This window comes from Belonocnema kinseyi, chromosome 9 (genome assembly GCF_010883055.1).
Source record: "Belonocnema kinseyi isolate 2016_QV_RU_SX_M_011 chromosome 9, B_treatae_v1, whole genome shotgun sequence".
Classification (NCBI taxonomy): domain Eukaryota; kingdom Metazoa; phylum Arthropoda; class Insecta; order Hymenoptera; family Cynipidae; genus Belonocnema; species Belonocnema kinseyi.
Window position 1 is genome coordinate 86,319,403 of NC_046665.1, and position 22,887 is coordinate 86,342,289.

The 22,887-nt window shown below is 28.9% G+C and overlaps 2 protein-coding genes across 3 annotated transcripts in view; one reads left to right on the plus strand and one right to left on the minus strand.

The window, feature by feature from the left end:
- The window catches only part of LOC117179535, a 220,077-nt gene that overhangs the window by 43,249 nt on the left and 153,941 nt on the right, over nt 1–22,887 (minus strand). The gene's annotated exons all lie outside the window — the stretch shown is intronic.
- On the plus strand, nt 11,581–21,480 carry LOC117179532. Its single transcript, XM_033371425.1, has 5 exons — nt 11,581–11,867; nt 11,948–12,118; nt 19,298–19,468; nt 19,552–19,743; nt 21,217–21,480. The coding sequence occupies exons 1-5, from the start codon at nt 11,611–11,613 to the stop codon at nt 21,218–21,220; spliced, it is 795 nt and encodes a 264-aa protein (XP_033227316.1). The 5' UTR covers nt 11,581–11,610; the 3' UTR covers nt 21,221–21,480.

Genomic DNA, 22,887 nt, shown 5'->3' on the forward strand with positions numbered 1-22,887 from the left:
CCAAAAATATGAAACTAGGCATGAAAAAGTGATTTTTCTCGATGACAATGCACCATCACACCGGACAAAACTGACTCGGGAATTGATTGAGTCGTACAGCTGAGAACCGCTACCCCACCCCGCTTACTCACCAGACTTGGCTCCATCCGACTACCACTTATTTGCATCGGTGGGGCACGCACTCAGCGAACAGCGCTTCACTTCTTACGAAAATGTTGGAAAATGGCTGGATGACTGGTTTGCTTCAAAAAACGAAGACTTTTTTTGGAAAGGTATCCATAAATTGCCTGAGAGGTGGACAAAATGTGTAGCCAGCGAGGGCGCATACTTTGAATAAAATATTTGTTATCATTCTCTTGAAATAAATGTGTTTTTTTCTTGAAAAAATACCGGTTTCATATGTATACACCTGGTAGGATCAAGAAAAAGATTCGGCTGATTCGAGTAAAATATTTTGATAAAAGCTTCTTAAAAGCGACGGGCGTATGTGCACTTGGTGATCCTTATCAACATAAGTGATCCGGAAACAGGATTGATTGGGATTAAGTGATTATGTAAAAAGTACGCAAGACTGCTAATAAACTAATAAGCAATTTACACAAGATGACACAACTCGTTTGTAAGAAATTTACCAAGTAAATTGTGCTGGGTCCTTTATTGCTGGATGAACTACAAATAAGGGTTAAATAACAAATTTTCTTAATTCGTAAATCAGAAAAAGCACCTATTTAAATTAACTAGAAGTCTCTTGGGCCGAGCACGATATTTGATGCATTAGTCAAAAGCTCTACTTGGATCAAACTAAATATGAGCTTGGATTCATTAATATATATATCAACCAAATTTTACTAACCAACAAATTTTCTTGAGTCAATCAAAAATTTTCTTATCCATATTCAATTTCCATACCTTATCTAGGGTTGAATCAACCAAATTTTTTTAATTTCAATCAAATCTTGTTTTGGGTGCCTGAACATACTATTCTGAGGATCAACATTCTTCAACATTTCAACATTTTAAATATTTTTTCGATTTTGAATATCTTAAGGGTAGAAAACCTGATTATCAACTTCATATCAAAATAATACGAAGCGCTGAATTTCCAATAAAATAATTAAATTTTTAACCAAAACCCAGATTTTTTAACCAAAAAAGATTTAATCTTAAACAAAAATAAGATTCTACCAAAAGAGATGCATTTTTAACTAAAATTAAGAATATTCAACCACAATACTTAAATTTTCAAGTGAAAAAATTTACCTAACACCAAAAGACGAATTTTCAATTAAAAAGGAACCTTTTCAACAAAAAATGAAAAGTTTCAATTTTTAGTAAAAAATTTGATTTTTAAAAACAACAACAAATAATAATATACGACCAAAAAGACAAGTTTTCCACAAAATAGTTTAATATTCAACTAAAAAAGGTACAATTTCAACAAAAAATGAAATAATTCAATTTTAAATTTAAAAAATCAATGTTTATGTAATAAAAACACGAATTTCCAGCAAAATAATTAAACTTTTAACATGAAAAATTTACTTTCAATTAAAAAGAATAAATTTCTACACAAAAAAAAGAATTTAAGCAAAATATTCATTTTTAAAGAAAATAGTTGAACTTTTAAACAAAAAAGAGAAATTTTTAACCATGAATGACATAGTTACATTTTCAGTCAAAAAATAATAATGTTCAATAACAACAAAACACATTTAAAGTAATTTATCTAACATGCGAAATGTACTAATGGTACCCTAATACAATACAGCGATTTTTGGCTCAAGGTTAATTCTTTTCCATTGATAAGTCAAATATGAAATTTTCGGCTAAGAATTCATAATTTTTTGGAAAAAAATATATTATTTGGTTCAAGATTGAATTATCTGGTTTAAAATTCAATAATCATCTTTAACAGGTTAAAAATGCAACTGCCTGGTTAAAAATGAATCTTCTCAGGTTAAAAATGCAAGTGTTTGGTGGTTGCAGTGCTTCAAAACCGAAAAAATTCGAATTGTAACTTTTTTTCCAGGGCAATTTAATGTCCAAAAAAAAAAATAACTGAGCATAACATTTTTGATAGAGTTAAAAAATAAGGAAAAATAAGGTTTCGTACCCGGTAAGAGAAGAATTCAGAAAAAATCAGAATTTGAATTCCCATTGATAAGCGAATTTCCTTCATCGAAAGTTCCACCACAGAGTAGAAAAAAGTAAAATCTACTCTTTTTAATCGACTTAGAAAATTTTATTTTAAGCTTATTGAGAGGAATTAAAAAATGAAGGAATGCAAAAGAAAGAATAAAAAGAAAAAGAATAATGTCACTTTGAAGACGCAAAATCTAGTGCTTTTAATCGATTCAAAAAAATTTCAGTTGTAAATTTAAAATAATTATGTTAATAGAAATAATATGCAGTATTGTCAAAGAATATTTTTATAATTCTGTTTAAACACAAATAAATTTTGTTTACCTTACACAACAATATGAAAGGAATTTATTATTATATATTATACTGTTAAATCTATAATTTTTCTCTATTCTTCTTTTCTTACTGGGTATGTTGCAAATGGCAAATCAATGAATCAATGAATAGATTCAGTAATTTTCTTCTGTTTGATGCAACTTTTTTCCTTGCGGAAGTTTTCAATCAAAGTCTAAAGCAGCGAAGATAGTATCTGACACACCACTTTGTTCAGAAACAGACCTACGAGAAATTGTTAAATCAAATAAAACATCTCTAAATTTCGTTGCTTGTGTTGAATCCTGATCCTCGGCATTATTCTCGACATCAGATATCAAAGTTTTAATCACCTGGTGACCTTCGTCAATGCTGGAATACAATTTAATTATATTTAAGATCCCGGTAAGAAGGCTCGCATTGAAAAGTATTCGAAAATTTCCTGTTTAATGATGACGTGACAATTATTATTGAATCTTTCGATACCATTTTTCTCCTCGCGTTTTGAATCCCCATAGCAGCAGAAATGATCTCCTAAGCCGAATCCCTTTCTGTACCCAGTGGCGACAAGATTCTTCTGAATACTTTTGGATTCCTCAAATCAAACGTGAAATAGAGCATTTTAAATCATTTTTAAATTTGCACATTTAGCTGTTATTTACTGTCTTTCGAATAATAATGAGGATTAAAACCTTTGAAAACACTGTAATAATCATTGTACGTTGTCAAGATTAATCACTACATAGGTAGTTGTCATGAATCTAATTTTTTTAATTTATTTATTATGATTTTATATTTTTTAATAAATCGCATTTGAATACAGCGAGAGTTATGTGATGAAATGATGTATTGTTATGCACAACCTTACTAGATTTTGCAAATTTTTTACTTCAAAAGCACCTTCTAATGCGTTAAACGAACATGGTGTTTTTACTTTACTGCAGGGTATGTTTGACACCTCTGATTCGCTTTGAATAGGATTGGAATCCAAATAAATATTTTGCTGCCTTATCGTGGATTCTCAAAAGAAAGACAAAAACGCATTCTAATGTATTCACATTTTTAAAACCTCTGAATGCAAGCCATCTTTCCGGGATGGTAGAAACTGAAGGCCAGTAAATCTTGTTCAATGATGTAACGCAGGGACGAATTTTAAAGTCAATTTAATTCCTCCCGTGAAATACAATTGTGAACACTTTAATCCAGGAAAATTCTATTTGACTCAGAGTACATTCAAGTCAATCTCTAACAATTCCTCCTATAGACAAATTCACAACACTTTGAAGTCAAACGAATGCTTTTTTTGCCATATTCGAAATCATTTTAATGCATTTCAATACACGCCTTTATACTTTCGTATAGCTTTTCTTGTCCGAAGCCTTACGCAATCTTCTTATTATTCTCTTTCAATAGATAACTTTAAGCTTTTTGATAAATCCTGGATCCACTGATTGCAATTAGGCAGTGAAATTCGATAGTAAGTAAAGCACTTTCACGGATTTTCTTTTTGCATCAAGACTTTCGGATGAACCAGACAATTATCCACTAATAGACGAATCTCGATTGTCTCTTTAAAATTTTCGGTCAATGTTAGGAAGCCCGTCTTCTTCATAGTTTAAAGTGGTAATTCAAGATCCTTTTTGTTTTTACAAAGCACTACTAAGGAAATGATTCCCTTGAAACACCGTTGATTTTTTTATTTGCCTATTACCAAAAACTTTAGTTTTTCTTTACCAGACATAGGTATAAGCGGAGACCGTCACAGTAACACGACCTTTGCTGTGGTCACATGCAAGCACCCACGTTATAAATATGAATTTTCCGAAATACGTTAATTACTCACTGGCGTACTTCGCTTTACAGTGGTTATCATTGCGGCGGAGCTTATAAAATTCTTCGAATTAACGAACACAGAATTATCGAGCTTCGAATTATCGAGAAATATTAACATGAGAAACTTCTTGCTTAAAACTTGAATTACTTTCTTAAAAGTTATCTTTTTGGTTAAAGACTTATTATTGCAGTTAAGAATTTGTTCCTTCACTTGGTTCAAAAATAGTTTTTTACCTGAAAAATTTACTACTGTGCTCAAAAATTCTATTCACTTTTTGAAAATTTAACTGTTTTATAGACAATTCACATTTTGGGCTAGAAATCTCAACAATATAATTGCATTTATTATTTTTTTATTGAGTAATAAATGTCTTTTGGTTAAAAAATTCCACTATTATATTCAACATTTTTATCTTTGGTTTAAAAATGAATCTTTTTCGGTTGAAACTACAGCTGTTTTTTTTTAGAAAATTCGTATTTCCGCTTAAAATAAAAAATTGTATAGGAAATTGAACTATTTGTTGAAAAATTTATATATTCTGTTGAAAATATACATTTTTTGATAGAAAATCAAGTTTTTGTTTAAGAATACCACTGCTTGGCTGAAAATTAATTTCTTTTTGTTAAGGATTTAATTATTTTGATGATTTTTTGTTGTTAAATCCAACGTTTTAAAATTGTACTTCAAAAAATTTTTATTGAAATATAAAATATTACACTTGTCGTTAAGAATTTACATGCTTTTGATATAAAAATTCAACTCCTCGATTAAAATGTTCTTAAAAGGTGATTTTTGGTGTGAAAATTCATATTTCTAGTTGGAAATTCGTTTTTCTTCTTATTAAAATTTAATTTTGTAAACTAAAAATTTAACGATTTTATTGAAAATTAACTCTTGTGTCGAAAATTCTTTTCTTTTTGAGTTTAAAAATAATTTTTCAACTTCCAGTTTTAAATATTCCATTTTTAGTTTTAAAATATTCATATCAGTTAAAAATTTAACTATTTGGTTAAACATTTATCTTTTTTGGATGCAGATTAGCCAGTTTTGTTGAAAATTCAACTATTTAGTAGAATGATGAACTCTTCTGTTCAAAATTAATTTTTTAAAATAAAAATTCATAATTTTACTTGAAAATTCATTTCTTTCGTTGAAAATTTATCTATTTTGTAAAAAATCCTTATTTTTTGGTTCAATTCAACTGGTTTTTACTTAAATTAAAATCTTTCTTGGTTGGAATACAAAATATTATATTTTTCGTTAAAAATTCAACTCTTTAGTTGAAACTTAAAGTACTTTTTTAAAAGTTAATTTGGTGAATTGGAGATTTATAATTTTACAATAGTTAAAACTTTTTCCTTTTTGTTAAAGTTAGGGTTTTTGACAAAAAATTTAACTATTTTGCTGATCATTAAAAATCTCGGCACAAAAATTAAACTGTTTTGTAGAAAATGTGTCTTTTTGGCTTAAAAATTAAACAATCTGGTAGAAAATTTAACTTCTTGATGACAAATTATTCTATTTTGTACAAAATTCCGTTTTTCAATTTGAAATTAATTCTTTTGAATTAAAATTTGTTACTCAATTCTTGGTTAAAAATGTATTGTTCTTAGTTTAAATATTCAACTATTTAGTTAAAAATTTCAAAAAGCAAAGAAAAATATGAACTAAAAATTAATCAATTAAATTTTGGACAAACTTCATATCCATTTTTCGAACTATTTAGTTCAAAGTTGTTGCACTTGGTTCAAAATGTGTATTTTTTCCGTAGAAAATTAATCTTCTTGCTTGAACATGCAACTGTTTAGTTGAAAATGTATGAACCTATTTTATTGAAAATTTATCTTTATTGATAGAAAATTAATCTTATGTGTGGCAAATTCACCTTTTCGGTTGAAAATTAAACTATTTGGATGAAAATACAACTGTTTGGTGACAACTGGACATTACTCTGTTTTGGTTAATGATTCAATTATTTAGTTGGAAATTTGTCCAAGGCCTGCTAATATTATAAAAAAGATTCAAGAATAAATTCAGTTTGTGTGACTATTAAAGTGTGTGTCAGTCTGAAGGTAAAAAATGCAGTTGGCACCAGTTATCTACTTATTTTTCCCAGTCGGCGGAGATGAATGGATCCGGAATATGCGGAATTCATGCGTATGGCTACGATAAGAAAATTGCGATAGAGCAGAAACACCCGTGTTGCAGACGAGCGACAATTTTCCACAAATTTGATAAAGAGGCCTATACGTGAAGGAAATTTAAAGTCAAATGTTTGCTTATGAAAAATGTTTGCTTAGCAGAAAACGTTTCCTCATGAGTAGAATTAGGACGAATCAATGTTCACTAAGAGGTACGAAGTTTTAAATTAATCTATTTTAAGTTGTTCAAAGAATGAATGTATTTCTCTCAAAGATGAAATTTCTCTTTTCTCAAAAAGGTGTAAAAACTTACCTCTGAAATACTTTATGTGGAACCTTTTCTCTCTTAAAACGGTTTCGATGTAACTAGAACATTCTTTTATCGGATATGAAAGCACTGAAAGCGTTTCGTATTGATCAGACTAAAAATGCCTATGTATAATATCATATAATTAATCATTTTTGAAAGACATGAGGTTAAGATTTAGACAAAGGCATCTCTTTGTCCATAAATTTAATTTAAATAGAAAGTAATAATTTTAAGGTAAAGATATCCACTTATAGTTACTGACATAGTCAATGCTAGTTGCTCAATTTAATCTCGAAATTGGATCAAAGAGATATGCAACGCTTTTATACAGATATTGGATTTTTTATTAGATCACGAAACTGCGCATCTGGATGATCCGAAATAGGAAAAATTGAATTTCTCTCTCACCCCAAAATCCAAAATTTCCTAAAAATTCCTTAATGGTCCTCTAAAGAAGTTGAAAATCTTTTACATGTGAAAGTAAGAACTCGGTAAATCCTGAAACGCGCGAATGTTGACTCTTGCGCTTCGCGCTCGATAATGTATTTACTTAGCGGTGAGTGCTCGGTCTTTGTATTTCCCTTTATAAAAAAGAAGTATTGGTAAGTATTGTATCCAGTACTTCTTTCGCCAAAATGTATTAGATTTCCAATACTTATTCGTGAAAAAAGTATTGCATCTAATTCTTACCAATACTTCTTTTTCATAAGAGTCTCCCACATTTGTGCGCAGGCCTTTTTAAATTAAAGGACAGCAAATCGACAACTGTAAGTTGGTGATTATAAATTCTCTTTTGTTAAAGGTCCTTCGGCTTTAGCGAACACATTCTCATCACATATCTCGTGCTTCGCACTCGGTTTTGTTTAAAATAGGAACTTTTCGAAACTACGTGCAACACTATTAAATCAAATGTATAATATATTTATTTCTGCACCTCAGGCTAGTACTGCTTATTCAGATATTGCAAAATATTGTAGAAATGTTATTTTTCATGGTTATTTAATATTTTCTCCTTATTTATTTTACTCCCAGCTATCATGAAGAATGTATCATTTTAATAAATTTATATTATTACCATTCATAATATGTATTAAGTTTAAATCAAACGTATTTTCATCATCTTGTTTTTAAAATCAAAAAGTGCGCATCACAAAAAAAATGTAATGTCATTAAACTATTTAATGCAACTTTGGTCGTTTTTTCATCAATTTAATTTGTTTATTTTTAATGTTATTTTTCACAATTTGAACCAAAATACGCATCCTATCATAAAGTGGCTCGAAGAAAATTTGTAGATATAAAATAAGCGAAAAATGTTATTAGTTAAAACGTTATTGTAGCTTCTATCATTTTTCCAAAAAGTTTTTTTTCAATTTATAATTTATTCTTATTTAACAAAACTTTATTACAAATTTCTAGATATTTTTTTAATGAACAATTTTGTTCATTTATGTGTTTTCGTATCTTATATCATTTTTCCAAAGATTTCATTTTTTATTATCAATGTTATTCTTCACAATTAAAACAAAAAATACGCATTCTACCTAAAAATTATTAATAACAAATTTGTAGATCTTTTTTGGGTAAACAAATATTTTCTCTGTTTTTTTTCGCAGCTTGTGTCGTTTTTTCTAAAAACCTAATTTTTTCTATTTTTATAGCTGTTTTTTACGGATAAAATAAAAGGTACGCAACCTATCAAAAGTGAGTAATAACAAAATTTGTAGATTTTTTTGGGTAAACAATTTGTGTCCATTCATCTTATGTCGTATCTAGCATTGTTTAACTGAAAAATGAAATTTTTCATTTTTCATTATTTTTTGTGCCGTCAAAATTTTAACCTTTAATTTTTCGAAAAAATTCAAAAAAAATGTTATGGTAATCTTGTAGGTCCTTCAATAAGCAACGTTTTTATTTTCTTGGCTTTTTTCATGTCACGAACTCTCTGTCGTGAGTTATTTAGCTTAAAATTTTAATTTTCGTTTTTTTTTTAAATTTTGTAAGTGTTCTAACTTTGGTAATTTTTCTTATCGAAAAAAAATTAGGAGAAAATTTTCATATTGTCACGTACTACAATTATTAACCGTACAGAGAATTCTTGAATCTTAAAAAAATTAGTCTCAACATTTTCAAAATGCGTTCAATTAATTAATTTTTATCCAAAATGGCTGGCTAATAAACTTGACCTTCAGTTTTCGACGCTAAATTAGTGTACCGAAAACCAATCTAATGAATTAATTTTTTTTTAAGTTATCGTGCTCACAGACAGACATAAATACAGACATACAGATAAACCTGCAGACATAAATTCAGATTTGAAAAAGCGGTGGCGGGGGGGGGGTCAAGTTTACACAAATCGAATACCTTCTCTGATGAGAATCTCAAAAATTATTTGACAGATATAAAAATTCTTTTTATTTTATTTTTTTACTTTTTTAACGATAAATTTAACTTTTCCAGTGGAAGATGATTCATTTTAGTTTCCTGTCGATGGAATGATAGTTTTTGATCTACTTATTCTAAGTCTAAAGTGAAAAAATCCTCTTTACCTATTTTAGTTGAAACTCATCTCTTTCGTTTTAAAATCCAACTATTTTTGGTAGAAATTTAATGCATCTTAATTTAAGTCTGTCATTATATTTTTGGTTAAAAATGTATGTTTTATGGTTACAATTTTTCTTTTTTGGTAGAAAATTTAATTATTTTCTTCCAAAGTCGGTTGTTTTGTTAAAAAATTTGTCCTTTTGAGTTAAAAATGTAACTACTATGGTAGAGAATTTTACTATTTGGTTGACAAATAACTTTCTTTTAATCCATACTTTTGGGTTGAAAATTCTACAATTTTTATGATTAAAAAATGACAATGGTAAAAAATTTAACTGTTTTGGTTGAAAACTGAAATACTTCTGTGAAAGTCGAACTCCTTTGTTAAAAATTAATTCTGTTGGGTCAAAAATGAACTATTTTGTGGACTTTTTTTAAATTAATTTTTTAACTAAAAATTTGACTGTTCCATTTTTGGTTAAAAATTTATCTTTTTTGTTTGTTAAAAATGCCACTAATTAGTTCAAAAATGGTCATTTTTAGTTCAAAATTCAACTCTTTTGTTGATAATTTGTTTAACAATTAATTTATTTTGGTTTAAGAGATTTTCTTCGTAGCAAATTCATATTTTTTATTAACTATTCAAGTCCTTGGTAGAAATTTGAACGCTTTGGTTGAAAATTCATTTTTTTATTGTTGAAAATTCAGCATTTTAGTAGAAAATGCACTCTTTATTGTTTAAGAATTTTACTATTTTGTTAGGAAATTCATGGATTCTCTTAAAAACTCATCTTTTTGGTTTGAAAATTCCAGAATTGCCCACAGCTGCCTTTGATGATTTATTTTTTCAATTCTTCTATTTTGTTGAAAATTCGTATTTATTAAAGAAAACTAATCGTCGTCTTTTTGTTTGAAAATTTAAAAACTTTTTTCATAATAAGACGCAGTTTTGGAGATATATTTTTTCAATTCGGAAATTTTTTAGATTTTTCAAAAACCAACTTTGAAACTTAATTTTTGAGAAAATTTATTTATAGTTTTAAATTTTATAATTGTTAGCTTACAATGCGCTTTAAAAGCCCTGTACATACGGGGACGCTGGGGACGCCATGCCACGGCATACATTCTTAATTGTTTTTCGAAAACTAAGAAAGATCCTATTTTTTCTATGGAAAGGGCTTCAAGAGGGCATTTTAAGTTATCCATAAAAAAACAGATAAAAAAGATGGACTTTTGTACGAAAAATCAGTTTAAACACTTTTTTTTTGAGAAACCCAAAAATCTTTTGAAATTTTTGTTCAAAAAATATTTCTTCAAAACTCTGTCTTATAGAGAATAATTAAAAAATCGTAATATCTTTAAAATCACCAAAGTTATGAAAGAACAAAAAAGGACCAAAATTTTCAATTTTTAATATCGCCTAAGTTTTCTTAATTAGTTGAAAAATTAATTCAGTATCTTGATAATTCATCTATTTTCTTGAAAATTCGTATTTTCGGGTAAAAAATTAATCTTCTTTCTTGAAAATTTATCTTTTTGGTTAAAGATTTAACTGTTTTGTTAAAAATGCGTATTTTTTAGTTAAATTCAACTGTTCGGAATTGCCGAGAAATAGCCTGAATTTTTTTCAAGTTTAAGTGGTAACCTTCATTTATTTGATACCATAATCTACAAAATTCATGTTTGAGATCTTGGCTAAGAAACTTGGAACACATTTCATAACATTTTCAATTTTTTTAAGATTTAGCGGTTGAAAATGACTACTTTCTCCGACAGGTAGGTGGATTAACCTTTCCTTTTATTAGATTTGAGATAAAGACCGTTTTTATTTTTCGTCTCACATAAACATTGTAAAGTTCAGTTTCATGAAAATATCATAAATCAAAACAATCGTGACATAGTACTTGAGGGCTGTTAAAAAAATACGTGAAGTCCTCAGGGAGGAAAACGTCCCTTATCAACTCAGAGTAACTTCCTTTTTATGTCAAGCGGACATCTTTTGACACAAATAAAATTTCCTTTCAAGAAAAATGTTTTTTAGCAAAAATTATTCATTTGCAGGAAACATCATCTAATCACCCAGAAAATTAATAACTCTGCTTGCGTTAATAAAATATTTACGTGTTTAAAAATAAAATCCGCAAAGGCCGATTCTTTTGTTTCGCGACATATGTTTCTCTGATTGTCCATTATCAACAGTCAACATATCCCTACCTCTTCGGCCTTATGGCAGCGAGGTAACTATAAAAAGCGAAGTGGAGTGATTAGCAATATTATTGTGGATTTAAAATATATACGGAAAATTCGAAGAAGAACGCGAATTCAAAATGAAATCCATTAATTCAACGAGATGGAGCCCTTTTTGGACATATATTTGTATGGCTCTTGTAATCTTCCAACTTTCAGAATTTGCTTACGGCAACCCTTTTGAAACTCAACCACGTTTTATTCTTTGCGATTACAATCTTTATAACGCTCTTGATTATAAGTGCCCTAATGGATATGATCTAAACAAGAATCCCAATCTCGCTTCAATTTGTTGCAGTCAAGGCTGTGCATCATTTCAACTTGACACTGTCTGCATGTAAGTATTTTCCTATTTAACCCTTCAACTGAACTTGTTTATAAGTACACCTCAAAAAAAGTTGCAAAATGTTGTTATAGCCGACGACGACTCTATCCAACTCAAGAACGTTTTATATTATGCGGTCACGATTTTTATAAGGCTCTTGATTCAAAGTGCATAAATGGCTATGATCTAAACAACAATCCTAACCTCGCTCAGCATTGTTGCAGGCGAGGCTGCACATCATTTGAACTTGACACCGTCTGCATGTAAGTATCTTCCTATGTACCCCTCTTTAGTGACATAGGAAGTTTGGGGGGGGGGCTCAAATCCACCCCACGAAATTTCTTAATCACATCTGCAATACACCTGAAAACTTCATTTTTTTCAACAGCTTGGGTCTAAGTTCTTAAAGCTTTGTTATCTGCCATAAATGCTAATGATAAAGAAGGATTATATCAAGGGCCTGCGATCTAAACCTGTTAACTGAAATTTCAGAAATTTTACACAGCGAAGGAAAATCGTTGTTATTTTTACAATTTTCAATATTTTTTTAACTTTAAAATGTTTTTTGTCTGATTTACTAGAGAAAAATAGTACACGTTAGTTTTATAACATTTGAATCAAAATTTAAGGTTATATGACAATTAAAAACTATTCATATCTTATCTATAAGGGGTCCAGCGATCTAAACCTGTTATCTGCAGTGGTCTACCGCAGGTTTCCTATTGTTTTTCCCGGGCTTGCAGTTTTCTGCGATGTTTTTCAAGTTGCGAGCAAATGTTATGTGTAACAATTTTTGGAATCGAAAGCCAAAAATGATTGCAAAAACTTAAAATAGTTTATTGTAAAAATTTTCTGAGTTTTAGTAATCGAGCAGCATCGCTCACCTTCGTTTTTGCAGCGATATGAAGACAACAACATCGAAGATGACGTGAGAGTAGCCGCAAAAAACTTTAGACACACATGTATTTAACTGCATACACACTGATATGTGGCTCACTGACCTATTCTACGATTAAACTGAGCCCATGTGAGAAAAAGCACGGATTTCCCATAAGCCCCCATAAGCATTTAACAGGTTAAGACCGCTGACCTATGCTCTAGATACCAAAATGCGATTTTCCAAATACCATTTAAAAAACTAAAAGGAATTTTGCGGTTTCGCTGGCAGGATATTAACTAAATATAAAAAATCTTCCAGAAAAAATCAATTTAGAAAAATGTCAGTTAACAGGTTTATACCGGGGAACCTTCATATAGAGATTATTGAGTGTACAAACCATAATAAGCTGATGTCTTTTTTTAATTTTTATGCATATTGCCCTCAGTTTTTTTAAATCCTCTTCCAAAAAATTGCGATTTTTGGATTATATTCAGAAGTTTCACGAATTCCATTAAATTTACCACGTACTTAATAGCAGGAAAAAATACATTTTTGTAAATTTTATTTCTTATTGTAAGAGAAAATTGCTAAAAACAATAAGAAATTGTTTAAACGATTTATTTAAACTTCTAGTTATCAGTATAAAGCAGTAGTTTATGTATTGGAAACCATTTGTATTTTTAAAAAGCGAAAACAACTATAATTAACAGAAATTCGCGAAACCCAACTTTTCACATATGGGGTTATTTTTGGGACTCTATATAATAGGCATATGGGGGTAATAATTAAAATTAAGCTTTTATTCGTATTCTATTGCTAATTGGAAAATAAATTTTAAGTTTCAACTCGATCCATCTAATACTGACGATTCCAAGTAAGATTTACAAAAACGTTGTTTTTCCTCTGATAGTAAATACCTGTTAAGCTTAAAGGGGCCTGTGAAACTTGTGAATATAATTGTTTAAAAACCTATTTTTTCGGAGGAGGGTTCGAAAAATTTGGAGGCAATATTTTCATACATGTTGCCCCCAAATTTTTTTAATTTTCCTCCAAAACAATAGGTTAAGAAAAATTATATTTAGAAGTTTCACAAGCTCCCTTAAGCTTAACACGTATTAACCATCAGAAAAAACAAGGTTTTTGTAAATCTGACTTGGAATCGTCATTACTAGATGAATCGAGTTGAAACTAAACATTTATTTTCCATTTAGCAATAAAATACGAATAAAAACTTATTCTTTTAATATCATCTCCATACGTCTATTTTATAGGATCCCCAAAATAGCCCCATAAGTGAAAAGTTGTGTTTCACGAGTTTCTGATGATCATAGATTTTTTGCACGTTTTAAAAATAAAAATTGCTTCTAATAGATAAAATATTACTTTATACTGATCGCGAGAAGTTGATATAATTTTTCCAAACAATTTATTATTGTTTTTAGCATTTTTCTCTTAAAACAGATTAAAAAACTCACTGTTTTTCCGAATTTTTCAACTTTTAAAAAAATTTTCAATTAGAGTGAGACAATCATCAACTTAAAACATCCTCTCGAAAGAAACTAGCGTAAATAACGCTGCCAAATAATACATTCTTACTAGCATTATTAAATACAAAATTATAGTGGAAAGGAGTCACAAAAATTTCACAAGAGATTGTTGTGAGATGACGAAAATTTGTCCAATACTATTAGTGAATAAAATATTTTTGTCATTAGTAGTTTTGATATTTTAATTATTCGAGTCCCAAAATAAAAATATTTTCAATAGCAATAACAATTCCAATTTTTGTCCAATTTTCAATTAAAGTGATGTAATAATTAATTCAAATAACAAAAATAATTGTTTAGAAAATTCATGATTATTTTTAATAATTTTCTCTTTGAATAATGCCAGAAATTTGCGGTTATTTCTTGAATATTGAAATTTTTGTTTACTTTTCATTTTATCGGGTAATAACTAACGCAAGCTACTAAACATAATTGTTTACACAGTTTATTATTGATTATAGCTATCTTCTCTTGGATTATCAGAAAGTGGCGGTTTTTTTCCTGAAATTTTCTACTTTTCTTTGTCTTATTGGTTATGAACATATAATTAATAAACAATCGAGGAAATCATTTCATAAAGATTACTTTCTTTTTTACATTATCATCAAGAGAAGGTATTGATTTGTGTAAAATCCCCCCCCCCCCATTTTTGTCAAATTTCCACGTTTTGAGACCCCCTGAATCCGGAAAACAGGTTTTTACGAATATATCTGTCTGTCTCTCTCTCTCTCTCTCTCTCTGTGTCTGTAGATTTTTAGTTCGTTAGCACAATACTTTCGAAAGAATTAACAGATTGGATTGGCCTTTGGTATATTCTTTTAGTGGCCTAAAATAAAGGTCAAGTTTATGAGCCAGCTATTCTGGATAAAAATTCAAAAAGTGAGCGTATTTTGAAAATTTTTGAGATCACTTTTTTTCAAAATTCAAAAATTTTCTATACGGATATTCATAATATTCAAACAGACGAACAATTTATCTTAATTACTTTTTTCTATAAAACCAAAATTTACCAGAGTTATAGCATTTAAAAAATACCAAAAAACACACGAAAATCAAGATTTTTAGCCAAATAACGTACGATGTGGAAAAAAAGTCAAGAGAAGAAAAATGTTTCTTTTTTAATGCCCTACAAAATTATTCTAACTACTTTTTTAATTTTTTTGAAAAATCGAAAATTTAAATTTTGACAGCATCAAAAAATAATGGAAAATCAAAAATTACATTTTTCGGTTAAACTATGCAAAATAGGTGAAAAGATGGATAAACAAAAGTTGAGCATTTTAAAAATTTGTTTTAAATAACTTTTTGATAGCATGCGTATTTTGTGTTTTAATTGTGAAAAACTATATTGACAATAAAAAATCAGCCAGCTGTGTGGACACATTCTCATCACAACTTATGTTTTTTAATTTTCTTATTCGTCTCGTGTATGGGATTTCAAAAAATTTACTTTTTTCTAAATGTTCTTAATGCTATTTTTCACGATTCCAACAAAAAACAGAACTACCAAAACATTTTTCATGGCAAATTAATTAATTTTTACATTCTCTTCAAGAGAAGGTATTGAATTTGTGTAAAATTTGACCACTCCCCCCGTTTTTGATAAATGTTCACGTTGTGAGATCCCTTGGATCAGAAAAACAGGTTTGTACGAATGCATCTGACTGTCTGTGTGTGTTTAAAAAAAAAGTTTTTGGTTTCGAAGAAAAATGACTTTTTTGGTTCAGAATAACGTACAGCCCACAAATCTTTACCGATTTCGATGGAAAAAATTTGAAAAAAGCTAGTAAGATTTCTAAGAGAGTTGTCCAGCCTGATTTTTGAATTAGGTTTTCAATTTTTTTATAAATAAACAAATATGACGAAAAAATGGCTTTTTTTATTTGGCGTTCCCGTGGCTCGTCAATGACCGAATAATGGTTAAAATCGCTCAAGTTGCATAAAATAGCATTAGTTAAAGATATTCCAATATTAGAAAATATAAAAAAATATGTTATCAACAAATTATTTGCTGAAAAAATTTTGTCTACGATTTTCCATAAATACACGTTTTTCCAAGTTATGTTACAAGAAATTGGAATCGAAACAATATTATGTAAAAAATTTCTCTTCTGATTATAATTATTTATATTATAAACAAATTTAATGTACAAATGCAGTAACCAGGCATTTTTCGACAGAAATACTTGTTTTTTTCTCAATTTTTTTCAATTTCGAAATTTATGATAATTTTAGCAAAATTATAAATTGTTGATTAATCTTATGATTTTTTAAACAAATTTAATTTTTAAAAATGCATTATTTGGGTGCTTGTCGACAAAATAATTGGATTTTTTCAACGGTAGTATTCTCAGTTGGAAACTTCATGACAATTTCAGCAAAATTCATAATTTTTTATCAATGTTATGAATTTTTAAAAACAAATTTAATAAACAAATGCATTATTGGGACATCTGTCGACGGAACAATTCTTTCTTGTTTCGATATCAGACTTTTAATTGGGATCTTTATAATAAATTCGGCAATAATCATGATGAGTTAACACATTTTATGATTTTTAAAAACAAATTTAACACACAAATGCAGCATTCGGCCATATGTTTAGGGAAAAATTCGTTTTTTCAATTTCAATCTTTTTAATTGGGAATTTCATGATGTTTTCAGCTAAATTCATAATTGGTTAATAAATTTTATATTTTTTTTAAAGCAAATTTTATAAACAAATGCATTATTCGAGCATTTGTCGATGGAAAATTTATTTTTTACGATAGCCTAATTAAAACTGTTGAGATAGAAAAAAAACTAATTTTTCTGTAGACAAATGCCTGATTAATGCTTTTGTTCATCAAATTTGTTTAAAGAAAAAATAAAATTTATCAACTTATTATGAATGTTGCTGATATTCCCATGAAGTTCCCATCTGAACAGACTGGCATTGAAAAAACCGAATTTTTCTGCCGACAGATGCCGGAATAATGCATTTGTTTATTAAATTTATTAAAAGATCATAAGATTAATAAGCAAATTATGAATTTTGCTGCAAATATCATAAAGTTCTGAATTTGAATAAATGTACATCGAAAAAAACGAATTTTGCTGTCGAAAAATGCATGATTACTGCATTTGTTCATAAAGTTTCTTGCAATATAACTAGAAAAAACGTATGATTATGGAAAATCGTAAAAAAACTTTTTTCAAGTAATAATTTTTTTATAACAAATTTTGTTGTTTCATAATATATAACTCTCTTAGAAATCTTAACAGCTTTTAAAAATTTTTTTTTGTTCAAGTCGCTTAATATTTGTGGGCTGTACGTTATTTTCAACCAAAAATGTCATTTTTTCCCCACTGTTGGCGGAGAATGTGAAAATGAGATCATATGAACTCCTATCTAACACAAAGCTGCTGAAGAGTGGTTGAACTTCAAAGCATAAAACACTAACCAGCTATGACCCTTGGTTGAAACTAATCGCCTCCCATCCCCGCCCCCAAAACCCTCTTTAATCGAAGTTTTGTGGGTCACTGAGGTAGGGATTTAATTTCGAAGTTGAAAAAAGGTAAGGCTGATGTTTCGAACGTATGTGCTACGTTTAAATCGTAAAAACAAAATTGGAAATGAGTACATTCAGTTTTTGAAAAACTGGCAGAAGTTGCAGTAAAATGTTAATTAACAAACTTTTTTAAAGAATGCGAATTTTTTAAAAAGAGACAATGAAACTACGTCTATTTTAATATCAATGCATGTTGTGAATTGTAATAATATACATTTATGGAAATGATATACAAGTTGAGATACAAACTCGAGTGCGAAGCACGAGATACGTGATAAGAATGTATTCGTTAAAGCCGAAGGAGCTTTAACAAAAAAGAAGTCACTATCACCAAATTACTGTTGTCGATGTTTTGACTTTTAGTTAAAAAAAATTTGTGCACAATTGTAAGGAATATAAAAAGACCAAGCGCGGAGCGCGAGATAAATATAATATCGAGCGCGAAGCGCAATAATTAACAGTGGCGCGACCTAGGCACGCTCAAACTCATAGCGCAGCGCGTTACGAGAATGTGCCCGCGAAACAGGCGAATTTTTCTGCATATATTTTGTCTGAAATTAAATATATGTTCTTGATATTCTTTAAATTTTTTATATGAATCATATAAAATTTAAATTTCCCTTGAGAGCCTCTTCATTTACATTAATATTAATAGATATTCATTATTTATGAGCATCCGCGTTTTTTTATGTACGGGTCAAAAATATTATTTTCGGATTTAAGTAAGGAATAATATTAAGACCTATACTAAATCTTTGAACACTGTATGCATGTCCTGAAAGCAAGCGGAAATGGGTATATTTCATTTTCAAAGGAAAAGTGTAACATGTTCAATTATGGCTCTCGTCAACATTAAATGCATTTTTCTCGAAATTACATTTTTCAAAGTTCCAACTTCAAAAATGCCCCGGTGCCTCGTTTTTCAATCTTAGGATTCTTCAATTCAAACAATTATGTTTGTTAACTCGAATTAGTTATTAACTTACTAAGTAAAAAGTGGACAAAAAATAAAATTTTGTGGAAAAACCGCAACTGACTAGCATCAATATAGAAGATAGTTATAAGCAATAATAAATTAATTAAACCTCACTATAAGTGAAAAATCGGCAAAAAGTGAAAAAATTCAGAAAAGAACCTCAACTATCTAGTATTAATATAGAAAAAGATAGTCATAAGCAATAATAATTTGTTTCAACAATTATGTTTGTTCAATCGATATAATTTTTACCGTGTTCCGAGTGAAAAGTAGACAAAAAGTTGAAAAATCCAGAAAAAACCGTAACTTTCTAAAATTATTTAAACAGATATTATTAAAAACATTATTCAATTGTTTAGAAAAATAAGTTTTTTAACTTCAATATTAGGTTATTTTATTTTCCCGAGAAAAAATCCTGGCTGCCTCGCTGCCCTTATTCTAAACTAGTTTATGAGTACACCCTAAAAACTTGCAAAATTTGATTACAGTCGACGACGAGGTTATCCACCTCATGAACGTTCTATTTTATGCGGCAAAAGGCTTGATATCGTTCTTGATTCAGTTTGCGAATATGGCTATGATTTAAGGAAAAACCCTACCCTCTCTTCAATGTGCTGCCACCACGGTTGCTCATCATGGTCACTTGTCACCGTCTGCAAGTAAGTACATATCTTCCTATTTAACACTTATTTTAAAACTTTTCATGGGTCCATTTCAAAAAACGTGCAAAATTTGCTTACAGACGCAGACCACGACCTGATCCATATTGGCCACCTTATTCAAATGAACCACGTTATATTTTATGTGGTTATGATCTTTATACTGCCCTTAATTCGGTGTGCATATATGGCTATGAGCTGAAAAGGGATTCAACGCTCCCTTCAAAGTGCTGCCACAAAGGTTGCAAAAAAGTGACACTTGCAACTGTCTGCAAGTGAGTATCTTCCTATTTAACTCTTCTTCTAAATCTGTCTATGAGTACACCTCAAAATTGTTTTTCACACTTTTTCACAAAATAGGGGAGAGAGTAATAACAATGTTTGACAGCAACGCCTTGCCAGAAAAGTTAATTTTTTAAATAACGATAAAGGTAACGCGTTATTTTTTTTTTAAGTAACGGTAACGGGTTACAATTTTCTGGTGACGTTAATGCAAAGTAACGCACGTTACCCATCCTTACTTTATACACATTTTTAATACGTTTAGCATTACATTAAATATTTCAATGTCACGAAAACCAATCAGATGATTTATTTTCTTACTTCCTTGTACGCATTTCCTTATCTAAAGATATTATACATCTAGCATAAAACGGGTTTATCGAGCAGTACATCTGTTGAGCAATTGTTCAGCACAGCCGGATTGATACTTTTGGACGTAAGATATCGCAATAAGCGATGAACTTTTCGGAAAATTGATGTTATTGAAAAAAATAAGTTTTATGAAAAGTCTTAAGTAGGCTGCAGTATAGTTTTACAAACTTATTAAGAATTTTAATGAAAGAGAGCTTATAGACAAATTCAGGTTTTAACATTACTTTACCTAACTGTAAACATAATATTCAGTTTTATTAAAATTTTCAGTTTTCAATTAAATGTAAAAAATTATTAAGATTCTTCCTGGAAAATTAAATAATGTATTAGACATTTAATATAAAAAAGTAACGGCGAGGTAAAACGTTACTTAGCAAAAAAGTAACAGTAACGCGTCACAAATCTGTAGGCACTAACGTACAGGCAGTAATGTATTCAAACATTGTTAATATTGATCTGCTGACTTTTAAAAAGGATTTGATGTGTCAAAAATAGGTAAAAATAGTGAACATCTTTAAATAGAAATCATACTTTAATACTATACAAAAGACTTAATAATCAAGTGTTTTAATTGATATAGATTCAATATTCCAAAATAAATCAAACAAAGCTTAGATAAATTTGTTGTATATTTTGCCCTTACATTATTGATTATATATTTCTTTTTACGGATTGATATGTTATGCCCGCCGCACTACCCGCTCGTGTAAAAAAACATTTTCTCCTATAAATAAACAAAGATAATAAAAAAAAGGTATAATGGAACTGTAAATTCAAAAGAGCTTGTTACATGATAACCACTGTTTTTAAATAAATAATATTTTCATTTGTTTTCATTAATGTCAATCAGCTATTTTTTTACTGTCAATTTTCAAATGAAACACTAATTTCAGAAATTGTATATCTTAAGCAGGAAATCACTTACTTTTAATAATCTACACATTATGGTGCTAATATTTTAAAAAATGGTAAGTTTTTAAAGTTTTGCTACGAAAATATTACATTCAAAAGAAATCACACATTTTTCAATATACACACCAATTAAAGAATTTTTGTAATAAAATGTATGAAGATTAATTTTGTTACTGTTATAGCTAACAGAAGAAACTCTCTTCTAAGGATTACACTGGTTCGGCACAGATAGTGGACTTTTTACAGAAAAAAAACGAAGTGAGAATTTAACGCTAATTTCAAGGTATCATTTCCTTGCAACAGAAATTAGCCTTGGCGTGGTGAATGTTACTCTTCAGCGAGGTATCGTTTCTACTGTTTTGACTGTGTTCGATAAAGTAGTTCGTTATACTAGTGCAGTATAAAGTACATCAAACATGTGTAATTAACGTAGTAAGTTGTACTAAAAATAAAAATATTTCAATATATGGCTGTATTGCGTGTAAATATTTTTTAGACCTAAAAATGAAATCAGTACTACGTTAATCTCTGTTTTAATCTGAATTAAAAAGACTGATCGTGACTTGGTTTCGAATAAGGAAGTATGGGCTATTATTTTTAGAAAATTCCATATATGCGAGGTTATCGAACAGAACAGGTATGATATACATGAAAATATGTTGAGATGTTCGTTGAGAATTCATTTTTTTTTTTTTTGAAAATTCGGCTACTTGTTTCAAAGTGAAACCTTTTTTAAAATTTCATTTTTTCTAGAAGGTTGATCGTTTTAGTGAAAAATTCATTAAAATACATTTTTTTTAACTGAAAATTTATAACTATTCCCTTTTTAATTGAAAATTCATTTTTTCGATGAATATTCATTATTTTAGCCGAAAATTCAATGTTTGGTTGAAAATTAATTTTTTTAAACTAAAAACGTAACTATTTTCTTTTTACATAACAATTCATATTTAAAAGGCCACACGGACTAAGTGCCATATTTCGTCGATGCATTTTATTGGCCTAAAATAATTTTTTTAACCTAGCTCGTATTTCTGTAGAAGATTATGCTACAGTTCGATTTAGAAATGAATCAAAGTTCATATTTGGTATTTTTTCTTTTTCATTAAGTAATGTTATGTATTTTTTGACGTGCTCCTTTCCCCATTCAATAGTGCTGAGTAATAATTCGAAATTACTTTTCTCGTTTTTTTTATTAAGTCAAAAAATAAAAAAAGTTATGCAACTCTTTGTGTGTCTTTTGCATGTGCCGAGATTTAACAAGAGCTTTCTTGTGCGTGAAAGTAAGGTGGTTTTTTGTTTATCCTGTTAAAAACGACACTATTTGGAAGAAAATTAGGCTGTTTTAACTAAGCATTTAACTATTTGGTTGCAAATCAACTAATTCGTTAAACATGGAAATCCTTGGTTAAAAATTAGTTTTAGTGGTTCAAAATTCAACAATTTTATTTTAATGTATTTTTTGTATGTGAAAATTACTTAAATGGACTGAAATTTTAACCATTCTATTTTTAGTTAAAAAATGTTCTCTTTTGGTTAAAAATTCAATTATTTGGTTGGATACTTTGTAGTTAAAAATTCATATATTTTGTTGATAAATAACCTATATGGTAGGCAATTATTTTTTTGTATTAAAAATTCATCGTTTAGATTTAAAGGAGGAGGGTCAATAAGGCCGGTTTTTGAGCCATCTACAGATTGGCCTCAAACATGTTTTATTTTATTCATGTAACTAGGTCTCATAACCCCTCAAAAGGATTTTTCCTGAGAGTGATTTGATTTCAAGATATAGTCATTTTTAAGTTCGTATTTTACATGGGTTTTCGCACTTTCATTCAAATCATGCTAAGTTT